We start from the raw sequence: 13616 nt of genomic DNA on the forward strand, positions 1-13616 counted from the left end.
TGTAGCGAGGAGGAGATGGGAGGGGGGATCTCTTGCGGCTCTTATTTGGACTGGGTTCAAGAGCACCAGAAATGCCCTAGTGACAAGGCTTTTTTGTCAAAGGAAAGGTGCTGAAGGCATGCTCTCAAGGATCTCCCCCACAAACCTGACTCATTTGCCAAGATCCTAAAATTAGATGAAAGGGTTATTTTGGCTACTCTATTCTTGGGCTTTCTGCTGAGAGGGTGTCAGAAGTGTTCTACCCCTTCATGCCAATTTGGGGATGGAGGGTGTAGTTTTAAGATACAGCTTTCAGAAGACATTATTCCAAAGCTGTCATAAAAGCTGGACTTTTTAAAAAACGTTCCCTATGATCTCTAGAGCCAGTGCTTGTGACCAGAATTCTTCCCTCCCCCTGCAAAAAAATGAATTTCAACTGTGTTTCTGTCCCCCAGCTAGAAAAGTACCACCGCTATGGACCAACCCTACTGGCGTCAATCCAAACAGGTCATTATTTCTGCCTATAACCATATACATCAGTTTTGGCACGGTGAAGTGCTGAGAAGCAGCCGAAAAAAGAGAAGTAGTGTGTGTGACACTTTTGCCCCCACCCCTTCTACTGTAAGATCAAAAGCAGGAGCCTTGCAGGGGTGGGAGCAGCACATTGTCCTCAAGACCTGGGGGAAGCAGCTGTCTCAAGCCACCATGAGCAGGCGAGTGGGAATTAGGCAGCTGTGAATCCCAAGGCAAAGTCTGCTTGGATGCTCTTCTGAATATGAAAGCCTTGAGATGAAGGAAAGTTGTGCAAGCTCCTCTTCGTTCCTGTGCTATTTGTGCAGGAGAACTTCCCAAGAGAGCGTGCCTCACATTAACTGTGGGGAGGTATCAAATGCGGGTCGGCCCTGTTTAGAGCTCACCGCAGAAGAACTCTGCAATACCCTCTTTGTGCATTATAAACACAGGCGTGGAAAGCAGGGGCAGGACTGTATTTGAACTTCTTCTCAGAGCCCAAAGCTCTACCAACAACAGAGAGGCCCATCTTGTTGAATCAACAACAGGTTCTTTGCACTGCACAGAACAAAAAAATAACAAGCTTCCTTACTTGTTTTGAGGTGAACAAGGTCGTGTTAAATACTGGCACATTGGGAGCAGAAGGAAAGCAAAGGCTATTGTTGCGAGAACTGGAGAAATGGAGAGAGAGAGAGAGAAAAGGCAATGTTAATACAGACCAATGTTGCAAAAACTCCAAGACAAGCACAGAAAACTAACACATGTCAACATCTGTGGCCAAGGATGTGAAGGAAAAAAAATATCTGTGGCCAAAACACAAGTTGAACTTTAATTAAAACGTCTGTGAAGGGCTTTTTGCATTTTGCTGGAAAACATCTGAAGTCCAAGCAATTTATCAGTAAATTATAATCATGAAACTAGTATGTTCCTAAGGTGGGGAGGGCCCACACAGAATGCTTTGGTCAAAAGACTGACCCAAAACATTTAAGTCTGGCTAGGAAACTCTTCTGAAATGCCACATTTTTGTCAGTGGGCCAAAGATGTGGAACGCAGAGACTAATTTCCATGGGTAATATTTAACTGTTGCAAACTTCTAAATGCATCACCACATATTGAGCACAATCCTGCAGGAAGTCCTCCCATGCAAATCCCACTGAAACAAACAGGGCTCTGGCCCCTTGCATGGCATTTATTTAAATGGGTATTCTACAGGAGAACTTCTCAGAAGAATGTGCCCATTGGCTTTGGAGAATTCTGCAGTTCTCTTTTTAATTAACCTTCTCATGAATTTATACCGCACCTCTCAACAGGTTCTCAGGGTGACTTGCAAATAATTCAAATTACAGAGGAGGAGGCAAATGTAAAGACAAAAACATTAACACGATAGCAGAAATAAAACAAATACAAAAGAGTGTAAAAGCAATCAGCAGAGATAAAAGAGGCAAGATAAAAAGCATGGGAAAATAAAACTCTCTTTGTCTGGTGCAAAAATGAGTTGGAATCATTAAGCTGGAAGTGGCTTTAGCATCCTCTAGTCCAGGGGTGGGCAACTCCCAAGAGACTGTGATCTACTCACAGAGTTAAAAACTAGCAGTGATCTACCCACTTTTGAGGGGTTCAGGTCAAAGTTGTTGAGCTTTTTAAAGGGATTTTTGGAGCTTCTTTGCGGGGGGCAGTGATCTACCGCAGAAGTCCAGTGATCTCCTGGTAGATCACGGTCTACCTTTTCTACCTGTTGGACGTGCCTGCTGTAGTCCCACCATTTGCCAAAGTGCAAATAAACCTCACTCCTACAAACCCCTAAATTAACATCCAGTTTCTGCTTAAAAACCTCTAATAGAGGAGGTACTGGGGTGAGCCTCCCTAGGCAGAGGATTCTACTGGGAGGGCACCACCACTGAGAAGGCTCCTCTCCAGGTAACTACCTACGAAATCTGATAGCTTGACAGATCACATCAAGAGAAATATAAGTTAAAGTCTATTACAGACACTGACATTTGAATCAGCAACTTGAGTTTATTAAATACAGTGGTACCTCGGGTTACATATGCTTCAGGCTACATACGCTTCAGGTTACAGACTCCGCTAACCCAGAAATAGTACCTCGGGTTAAGAACTTTGCTTCAGGATGAGAACAGAAATCATGCTCCGGCAGCGCAGCAGCTGCAGGAGGCCCCATTAGATAAAGTGGTGCTTCAGGTTAAGAACAGTTTCAGGTTAAGAACGGACCTCTGGAACAAATTAAGTACTTAACCCGACGTACCACTGTAAATCCTCCAAGAATTTGTTTAATCCATTTTTAAAACCATTCAAGCTGGTGGCCCTTACTAAACCCTGTGGTAGAGAATTCAATCATTTCTTAGAATGAATTGTTGTTAAAGATGTTAGTCAATCATCTCTTATCAATATGCCCATTTCTATTTGTATTTCCTGTGAAGGAAGTTCAACCAATCTTAATGGAATTTCTATGCAAATGTGCATGGGACTGCCAGTTTATTTATTTAAAATATTTTTAGCCACTGCTCATCACAAAAGCCATTGTAGGGCAGGAAGCTGACCAATGAAACCTGCATTATGAACAAACACAATAGTTCTGGAGAAAACCCCACACCATACTCTGTTTATAGGATGCACCAAAAGGCACCATCTTGGAAGATTTATGCCCCTGTGAGAAAAAGGAGGAAGTGCCTCTAAGAGGATCCAAGATGCCTGTGATTTTGCAAGTACGTTTAACAAGACTTGTTTTTAAAAATCTGCTGCTCAGCTAAAGTGGAGAAAGTTGTAACAGAGGGAAAAAATATTAAAGCAAGTAATGGACAAAACACTGCAGCCTCTATGTGCTTGACTTTATATACATTGACAGGTAGTTTCTAGCTGTTATATACAAAAATAGAAGAAAACCACCAGTATTTCTACAAGCAGTTTCTTCATATGACATCCTCAAAACTGTGTCAATTTCCAGCAACAATGAGTCCCTATGTAAGATGGGGGAAAGTGAAGAGAAGGCAGTTACCTGCTGTACATATTGTAAAGACAACTTGAACCGAGTCGAAGAAGAAGAACATGACTAAGAGAGACACAGATGCCCCAATGGGAAGGAACAACGCCTGTGTTGAATCAATGGTCTGAATACCTGCAGGAATTTTATTTTATTAGTTTTTAAAGGAAAGGAAACATTTGTTATTTGGCATCACATGGCACACATTTAACGTTCAGGTGCATTCCTACCTGATGTTCACCCCTCCCCCTTTACAACCAAAGCTTAGGCCTAACTAGGCATGATGTTATATATACTTTTGCAGTTGGTGTGCCCGTGCTTTGTGAGGAGGGGAGCTGATAATAATCAGAGATTGCAACAGGCAGTGGAGTTAAACCATTTCCTTTCTTGCTGCAGTCCCAAAGCTGCTATTTGCACTGGGAGAAAATTGCCTCAGGGTGCCAAGGGGAGCTCTCCTCTCAATGCAAACTGCAGCTGCAAAGGAGAAATTTTTGTCAGGATTGTGGCAGGAGAGGAAAGGAAAAAATTCTGCCCCCTTCCTTCTGTGATCCCAATAATACTCTCCATGCCACCCAAAGAGAGATGGGGGGGAGCGCGCGTGGATGTGCACAGAATCCACCCTCTACACACTTGCTCACCTTCTCTTTCTCGGTAACACCAAGTAGCAAACTGAGATAGGGCAAGGAGCTGACCACGCCACCCACCCTCAAAGCATACTGTCAGTGTTCATCAAATACACAGATTGGGTCTTGCCTGCATCAGATGCGCTTACATGTACCTCCCAGACATGTTTAAATTGGGCATAAGCTCCACAGTGAGTCTTGCTTCAGAGTAAAGTTGCATAGGATTGCACTATTGGTCTCTACTCTAAAGAAAAGGCAATGGAAATTGGAGAAGCAGAAAAAGGACACAGTGCATCTTGCATGGAAAACTAGATATAATATTGTATACTGTACTGAAGTGGAAAAAATGTGTGTGCTTGTGAAGGGGGAAAATTAGTGACTCATCAGATGACTGATTAATGGAGTAGAACAGCAGGTAAAGAAAGACAAATGTGCCTCAGAACTAAAGGAGGTAGCTTTGCCCATCTCTACCAGTTTAGCATTACCTGTCTCAAACAAAACTTTATACTACAGGCACCAATGACAGAACCACTCATCTAAAGCACATACACAGTGCAATGTTGAACTTCAAGTCAACAATGCAAAACAAAATGAATTATTACAAGACTTTGTAATCAATTATCCACCCCTTCAATTTGGCAGGGCTTGTACAGGACAGCCATGTTATATGGTTCACACCCAGGAGGGGTAGCCCTGTTCCAACAGCGGATAGGATGGCCTCAATCACAAGCCTGCAAGACCAAGGTCGGTCCAAGTTCTGCATCCTCAGCTTATGGAGCAAGAAGTTCTTACTGTTATTTGTGCTGTTGCCATTGAAGGGCCCAGATGAGCTGCTGCTGTCCTTTTCTTTGTCTTGATTCTCAAAGTCCATGTTAAGGGACCTACAGACAAAAGAATACATGTAAACCTTCTACTTTATATTTGCAGTGGTTACTGAAATTTAATACATAGCTTTGATATAATTTAACGCAAAATTTAATGAGTGTTACTAAGAGGCTGCCCAAAAGTGATACCCCCCTACTTCTCTGCAGAACATTCAGAACAGCTTACAAACATGAAACAGTAAGCAGAAAAAATTACAAAGGCAATGTATAAACAGCTGCAACAAAACCTTAAAAGCAGCAAACGTAAGAACAAGCTTAGAAGCAGAAGAAGAAGAGAGTTTGGATTTGATATCCCGCCTTTCACTCCCTTTTAAGGAGTCTCAAAGCGGCTGACATGCTCCTTTCCCTTCCTCCCCCACAACAAACACTCTGTGAGGTGAGTGGGGCTGAGAGACTTCAGAGAAGTGTGACTGGCCCAAAGTCACCCAGCAGCTGCATGTGGAGGAGCGGAGACGCGAACCCGGTTTCCCAGATTATGAGAGTACCGCTCTTAACCACTACACCACACTGCGCGCAGCTTCGCCATCGCTCTCGGACCCGTTCTGGGGGCTGGGGTCGGGGGAAGCTCGGGCTTCCCCTGCCCCCAGCCCCGCTAGCTCCGGGAGCGATGGCAAGGTTGCGCAACCTTTTCCCCCCTTTATTTTCCCCCCTCCCAAAAAAAGTGCGTCCTATGAGCCGGTGCGCCCTATAGGGCGAAAAATACGGTACATAGAATATACCTAGTATATTATGGTTCTACAAGATTACCTTTAAGGAACAATGCATCAATATATGGCCAGCAATTCATGACTTTTCTTTTGGGGGCGGGGTTGTTATATATACCAAAGAAAATAATCGTACCTGAAGCTACCATAAACTATGAGGAGAATAGAAATTAGGAACGTAGATACTTGACTGGAATCCACAAGGGAGTAAGCCCTGGAAAGGAAAACAGAGAGGCACAGTATATTATTATAGAACCAAACTGATAAACATTTGTTCAGTTTTTAAATTATCACAAACCCAAAGAGGTGTCTAAACACAACAGTAAGTTAAACAAGCCAGGAATTTACTCATTTTCTCATTGTTCACCCACTCACATGACTGGATTATCACCAAAGACAGATAACCCAGAGGCACTCTGTTTTAATTCCAGAGAAGCAAACTCAAATAAAAGGTGGGGGCAGGATTTACAGGAGAAGCCTTGTGGCCTGAGGCCAGGACATAGCCATGTGAACTATTCTGATCCACCTTCAGGCACAGAAGGGAAGAAGAACAAGCAACAGCAGCTCCTGCAACTAACAAGCAAGATTTCAATTAGTCTAAGTCTGAGTAGGACTAGCTCTGGATACAACCCACAAACCTGAAGCTGGGGGAAGAGGGAACGATGCCAAGTTACAATTTATGACCAGAAATCTGAACGGTTTATGGATAAGATTACTTGTTCCCACCTACATAAAAAGGACCAACAGTCATCAATACCATCTCCGTATCATTTGGTACAAGACCCAAGCACAGGAATTTCTAAGTCACATCAGCACACATTCCACTCTAGGCAGGAGGCTGCTGACAGAATGCCTGCCTGCTTGTTAAATCTAGGTATCTAGTACTTAGGTTATAGGGATCAGTTCTCTCACATGCATAATACAGCAAGGTAACCCGTTTGACCAGAGGAGCTCCACATTAAGCCTAAGCTTCTCTTGCACAATACAATGCCCATGTGAACAACATCAGGGCTGCCGGAGTGACACATTAATTCCAAAGAAATGAACAGCAATAAAATAAATTCTAATACACAGCAGTAATGCAAGTGCAGCATGTTTATTACATACTGTTGATTCAAAATATACAGTAGACATAATGCCAAGCTTCAGAAGTATGTGCTAAGCTACTTGTTTGGAAACCACTATGGTGAAATTACATCATGGGTTCTCAGCAGGGTGACCTGATAACCTTCTTTTCTCTGCAACTACATGGGAAAGAAGCCTCATTAAGCCTCACCTGTCAGCAGAAGGGAGTTATCAGGAAGAGGCTGAGCCCCTGGAAACACACAGCCTTCTGTGAGCTGGAAAAGAACTAGCTTAGCAGGAGATAATGACTGAGGCAACCTGGGCTGCTGATGAATTGATGGGTTGCCTAAGTGAATGCAGGAGAAGGCACAGCAAGGAATGACAAAGTATGCTTGCTTGTTTATTTCTCTTAGGCTCAGAGAAAGCATAGGATGGTTGCAATCACCCTGCAAGAGCCACAATAGTAAGGATTACTGTGTTTACAATAAAAAATGTATATCACAGATTGATGAGCAATGACAAGGAAAACAAACCCATTGGTTAAGCAACTTCTGTTCAGCAGACATGCAACATTCTTTAGAACAAACTGCATAGCCGCCGCTTTCTACCTGCATACCTGTTGTTTTTATTTATTGAGTTATTTAAAAAACTTTTGATTATGCAGATCAATAACAGGGAGCGTTAACTACCCTGCCTCTTCCACATGTTGCTGAACTTGCACAGGTGCCTTACTTGCTTATTACCCATTTGCCTAATAATAAGTGTTGGAAATGTAAAGAAACTGAAGGTACTTTCTATCACCTTTGGTGGACGTGCCCAAAGATTAAGGCTTTCTGGGAGATGATATATAATGAAATGAAAAATGTACTTAAATGTACCTTCCCTAAGAAACCAGAGGCCTTTCTCTTGGGCATTGTCGGCCAATTGGTGTTAAAGAGAGATAGAATCTTCTTTATGTATGCTACGACAGCAGCAAGAATACTCATCGCAAAGTATTGGAAGACACCAGATCTACCCACCCTGGAAGAATGGCAGATGAAAGTGATGGACTATATGACACTGGCTGAGATGACTGGCAGAATCCGTGATCAGGGGAAAGAGACGGCGGAAGAAGATTGGAAGAAATTCAAAATCTACCTTAAGAACTATTATAAAATTGATGAATGCTAAAATGTCGAGGTTTTGAGAAAGAAAAGGGGATTACAGCGACATAAGATTAAGTTGAAGAAAAGATTAAGAGGACATATTTCTGATAAAATTATTTAGAAGTTGCTGGAATAATTTTGGAAAGTGGGATGCAGGAAGGGGAGGTATGGGGGAGTCCGAGAAGTGAGGGATATGAAAAAAAGGTTATGAAATTATACATGTTTGTATGTCTTTTTATTTGTTTGTATTGTTTAATTTTTTTTTGTAAAACCAATAAAAATGTTTATTAAAAAAAAAATACTTGCTTATTACCAAGACACTTTGTCACTTAAGCTGACACAGTGCTTCAGCTGGGACTCCCCACACAAATGAAGAATGAGGTCTCTGTGTACTTGCATGGTTGGCTCTCTTGCTACCTTACCCTAAACATATAGCCGTGACTAGCTTTTACCCAACTAGTACTGCAGTAAGATTGAGGGGCTCATATACGGAAATGAAATGAGTATAAATTCAGAAGAGGCAATTAGGTCAGTTCAGTCAATGTGAATGTAAAGTTTTGTCAGAAGTGGAAAGTGGGTGGTGATTTAGTGGGGATTAAGATGAGAATGTGGGCAGTTAAGGCCCTTTCTGGGAATGTTATGATCCAAATCCCTCTAAAACATGCCTCAATGCAAATTTTTGTAAGTTACACTCTAGGTTGTTTTTTAAAACAGGGAAAAAACCTGAACTAAAAGTTGAACGTTTAACTTGGACTGAGGCCTGCACTCAAGTTTACATGCTGCACTTAATAACCCAAACAGAGCCAACACTGAGCTTGAACAGTAAGCTAAACCTACATGTTTTTATTATAAACTGGCTTTTCCTCTAGCTAGGTTTGCACTGTAGAATTATACAGTGTTTTTACCCTAATCTTCAAAATTAAATTTAATCTAGATTTCTGGTAGGTGCAGGCACTCAAGACTGCAATTATGGAACTATCTACAACAATTTTGCAACTAAAATTCAGCTCCCGAGTTGTAATTTTTTATGGAATTATACACACACACACACACACACACACACACACACACAGGATTTACCTGCTGGAACAACACCTTCCCTGTGGAATTGCTTCAGTTTCAGCTAATGTTTTAATAAATAAATATATAATATTTACCTTCTCACAGGATGCCTAACTCACTTGTTACACCTTGATGTTTTGTCACATTACCAAGATTCTGCTTTTTCTGGGGCTCCCCAGGTGCTTGAAGAACATTCTTTTCTTAAGCAAGAGGGCAATCTCAGGGTCTTTTACAATTAAGGCATAGCTAGTGTATGTTCAGTGATCATGAGTATTTATGTTTCCTTTGCATATGAACACATAGATTGGTAAACAACAGGATTCTAAATATATATAAAAATTGTCCAGTAGCATCTTGGAGACCAACGAAGTTTGCTCTTGGTATAAGCTTTTGTGTGCATGCACATGAAAGCTTATACCAAGAACAAACTTAGTTGGTCTCTAAGGGCTACTGGACAATTTTTTTATTTTTATATATATTTTGACTGCGTCAGACCAACACGGCTACCTATCTGAAACAGGATTCTAGTTAAGAGTAGAGAAGACTAAAGTCTAAAATCTGCCCACCTCTGGTGTTACAGACTCTGTTAGCTACTTTGTAAAAAAAATGTGACCTTATAAGAGCTTTAATGTATTCCTCTCCTCCCACCCTAAATAGTACTCCCACCCTAAATATTAAGTGTTTCTCCATAAAAGGTGCCACCAATGGCTGCCTGGGCAAAGAATAGCTGAACAGTGAAAAGAGAAGTTTACAATGTGCTGCTCTATCCCAGGGAAGACCCCCTGGATGATGGTGGCTTGCTAATGACAGAAGGGGGGAGAGTGCTACACAGCCCCCGCGAAGGGCAAGCCCAGAGGCACACAACAAGCACTGTTCTGCAACAACTCCGGGTGTCAGCCTCCCATGTTTTACAATGACCTCATTCTTGTCTACACAACAACAAACCAGGCAGTTAGCTCTCTAGCCTGTCACAGACAGCTCCACAGATCTTTTACCTACAGAACAATTCCAAGAATGACTCGGCTTCTCACATTGCACAGCTACATGGCTCCAAAGTTTTCCAACGTGAAAAATATGTCCTTCCAGACATTCCAACCTGACCTTTCTAGCAGTGCACAATGAAAACGGACAATGTCAGAATGAATGGTAGGCAGAGAAAGAGCAGCTGCTAGGGTCAAATAGCTAGCCAGTTAGCTAGTTGGGGGGGGGGGGAGAGAGAGAGAGAGAGAGAGCTTCCAGAACAAATTAAACCATGTTACAGCCTTACAAATAAGTTCACTGAAGTTTCTAGCCCACAACCATTTTTACTGATGGCCTGAATTATAGGGAGGGACAAAACAAACACTTCTCTCATTTACAAATGTTTCCATGCCTACTCAACTAGAGGTAAAACAGCCAACTGAGCAAGTGGTTACTTACTTGTTTGCCACATTGGTAAATATCAATTTCCAAATTCCCCCTTGGACACACAGAACTATCAGTGCTCATCCTGGCCCTTACTAGCACGAAACATCCAAACCACCACACAAGGGATAGTAACCGGCAGCCCTGCATCAAATCTGTTGAAATCTGTGTCTGAGTGTCACAAGTGGTTTTCTATTACAAATAAATAAACTGGGGGAGGGGGGAAATCCTATGCAAATAAGGGCAATTTGAGGGGAAAAGGTTTTGCAGCCCATTGTGATAGCAGCCTGAGAGGTTAAGTGGACCAACTGCATCAAAGGGGTTAAGAAGTTCCACCACTTCTCTAAAAATTAACTATTTTGCAGATATTGTTCATTTGTTTCCAAGCATCTCTCTGAAATCATGAAACATTTTGTTTTGGTTTTTTTAATGGAAACAGTTTCCAGGTTTTGGTAACAGTTGTCAAACTCTGCAGATCTGCTATATTCTGCAAAGTATAGTTTGGGGACTGGGGAGAAGATCCCACAAACTTTTTCATCTCAAAGCAAACAAAACTGAATGAGGAGGCAAGTCTCAGAATGTCTTACATTTTCGATATCCATTAGCAGCTCTATCCTGGCTATCCAGGCAAGTTGGTCCTTTCAAAGAAGTCCTGGAGTATCCCATTTGCTATTCTCCCTCTCCACACCCCTCCACCCCACATTTTTGTCCCACATTTTGGCCACAAGGATGATCCCACAAGGCGGCTATAAAATTCAAAAATTACAATAACAATAAAATAAAAAAACAAGTTAAAACCAGACAAACCAGAAGTTTTGTCATGCTGTGGCTCATGCACCCAAGGCCATATTCTAAGAATAGCAAAATAATTACAGTGGTGCCTCGCAAGACTAAAAGAATCAGTTCTGTGATTCTCTTCGTCTAGCGGTTTTTTCGTCTTGCGAAGCAAGCCCATTGATGGATTAGCAGACTAGCGCTATTAGCGGCTTTTAGCGGCTTATCAGCTTATCAGATCAGCTGATAAGCGGCTTAGCGGCTTAGAAAAGGGGGGGGGACCCGCAGGAACTCGCAATACATTTTCGTCTTGTGAAGCAAGCCCATAGGAGATTCATTTTGCGAAGCACCTCCAAAACGGAAAACTCTTTCGTCTAGCGAGTTTTCCGTCTTGCGAGGCATTCGTCTTGCGGGGCACCACTGTAATCCTACAAACGCACAAGGGGCGGGGGGGGCCCATGTAGCAAAAATTAAATAAATTACAATTATATATTTGCAGGTTTCCCACAGGCTTCTGGTTGGCCACTGTGAGAACAAGAGTGCCAGCTGGGTTGGACAGGCCCCCTTTGGCTGGATCCAGCTGAAGGACTCTTATGTACGTCTTTGTATATACAACCCATCTCTATTGGTACTTGCATTGAAAGTCATTTGTGCAGAACATTCTCACTTAAATGATTACTATGGGTTATCTTGAGACATGGGAAATTATTGTACAGGCAATGACCAATTAACGTTCATCCAAAAGACGCATGATTGCGCACACACGCACAGTGCTGTAGTAACCCAAAAACATCACTCAACATTTCACAAAAAGGGTGGAATGGGGACATGGCAGGGGGAAAGGGGGCAGGGCTGAATGTAGCTGAATACACTTATACATGCTCCTCCAACGCACACAGGGGCCAGGAACAGAACTCCTGCACAAAATAGTTGTTGACTGTATTAGTGTAGTGGTGGACTTGTAGCCTTCTCCTTGCTGTTTGACTCCACTCCTATCACCCGACCACTCACCATGCAGGCTGGGGCTGATAGAAGTTGGAGTCCCAATTAATATCTGGAGACCAGACACAGGTCCCCCCACCCCTGATGATTTCCCATACAGTATTTACTTCATCACCTTAGAACTGTTTCTATATACCCAGCATCATTAATGTGTGTTGTGCTTTACAAGTATAACAGCAAAACAGCAGGTGCCCATCTATACTTTGACAGTGAGAAGGACAACAAAGAAGGGAGAGAGATGCACAGCAAGAAGCAACTGTAAGAAAATCCAGTTACACACACACTTACACACTAGGAATATGTGGAAACTACTGTGAGAGTAAATCCAATGTGCAAGCATAAATGAAGGCTTTGGGCTTTGTTACAAGTGAGCTGCCAAAAGTGGGAAATAAATATTATAAATACTTAAATCAGGGCAGTCCAACTTTTCATACCAAGTGGACCTCAAGAGTACTTCGACACAGGACCTTTGGGCCACATATTGCCTTGTCACAGGGAGAGGAAAGGCCAACATTTGATATACAACCCAGCCTTCATGCTGCCTTCCCAAAGTCAGCTATGCGAGGTGCTGGGCTTTGGGAAGAAGGTGTGAGGCTCTGGCAGAGTCCTGGAGTCTTCCCATCTCCTTCCCAAAGCTGGGAAAGCACTTTGGGAAGGAGGCAGAAGGACTCTAGAACCCTGTAAGAGTCCTTACACCTCCTTCAAGGGCTATGCAGGGCAAGGTTCAAATGTTGTTCACTATGCCCCAGAAGACTCTCATCCCTTCCTTTCCCTTACCTCACCTGGCACAATAATCCAACCACTACAGCAAAGGAAAAACTGCAAACAGGCAAGCAGGCAGACACCAAGCCCAACAGCTAGAATGTCCTTCAGAAAGATGCTATAGTCACCATGATCTATGGTCAGGTCTTCAAGCTCCCTGTCTTTCTCCTGCTCTCCTTCAATGGCTAGGTTGCTGTAGTCCAGATGAGACTCCAACCACCACCCTGCTAGGAAAACGAGAGAGCAGAGCCAAGACAGTTGCCACATCAGGCACCCCTGTTGCTGCTTCTACACACCCATCAGCCTCAACCACAACCCTCAATCAGCTAGATCACAATCTCAATTTCACTTAAATATCTGTCACATCAGGCAAATGATGCAAATACAACTCAGTGCTCTGTCTCATCCTGCACTTTTTGTACTCATGGAAGGAGTGGGGCCAGAAGACAAAAAGTTTCAGAAAATGCAGCAGGAGCATATCCATTTGTCAAGTGCTTGGGTCACCAGGCTCTACTCCTGGGCTATCAGCCATCTGAGTACAGTGGTACCTCAGGTTAAGTACTTAATATGTTCCGGAGGCCTGTACTTAACCTGAAACTGTTCTTAAGCTGAAGCACCACTTTAGCTAATGGGGCCTCCTGCTGCTGCTGCTGCTGCGCCGCCGGAGCACGATTTCTATTCTCACCCTGAAGCAAAGTTCTTAA

At 42.8% G+C, this 13616-nt stretch overlaps 2 protein-coding genes and 1 long non-coding RNA gene across 6 annotated transcripts in view; all 3 read right to left on the reverse strand.

Moving 5' to 3' along the window:
* Window positions 1–13616, reverse strand: part of LOC309521117 (uncharacterized protein) — a 184987-nt gene that overhangs the window by 100246 nt on the left and 71125 nt on the right. The window lies entirely within an intron of this gene.
* SPPL3 (signal peptide peptidase like 3) overlaps window positions 1–13616 on the reverse strand; it is a 36171-nt gene that overhangs the window by 9185 nt on the left and 13370 nt on the right. For both annotated transcript variants that reach the window (XM_082203368.1, XM_082203369.1), the window contains exons 2-5: window positions 5835–5912; window positions 4903–4991; window positions 3503–3622; window positions 1082–1160 (exon numbers count right to left, since the gene is read on the reverse strand). In XM_082203368.1, coding sequence (XP_082059494.1) covers window positions 1082–1160; window positions 3503–3622; window positions 4903–4991; window positions 5835–5912 — 366 coding nt within the window. The remainder of the gene's footprint in view (window positions 1–1081; window positions 1161–3502; window positions 3623–4902; window positions 4992–5834; window positions 5913–13616) is intronic.
* Window positions 7369–9262, reverse strand: LOC309521213. The gene is made up of 3 exons (XR_014214570.1): window positions 9002–9262; window positions 8230–8887; window positions 7369–7514 (listed from the first exon to the last, which is right to left on the reverse strand). It is a non-coding gene; the product is annotated as an uncharacterized lncRNA (long non-coding RNA).

This window comes from Podarcis vaucheri (assembly GCF_965113315.1).
Source record: "Podarcis vaucheri genome assembly, chromosome: 16".
NCBI classification, from domain to species: Eukaryota; Metazoa; Chordata; class Lepidosauria; order Squamata; family Lacertidae; genus Podarcis; species Podarcis vaucheri.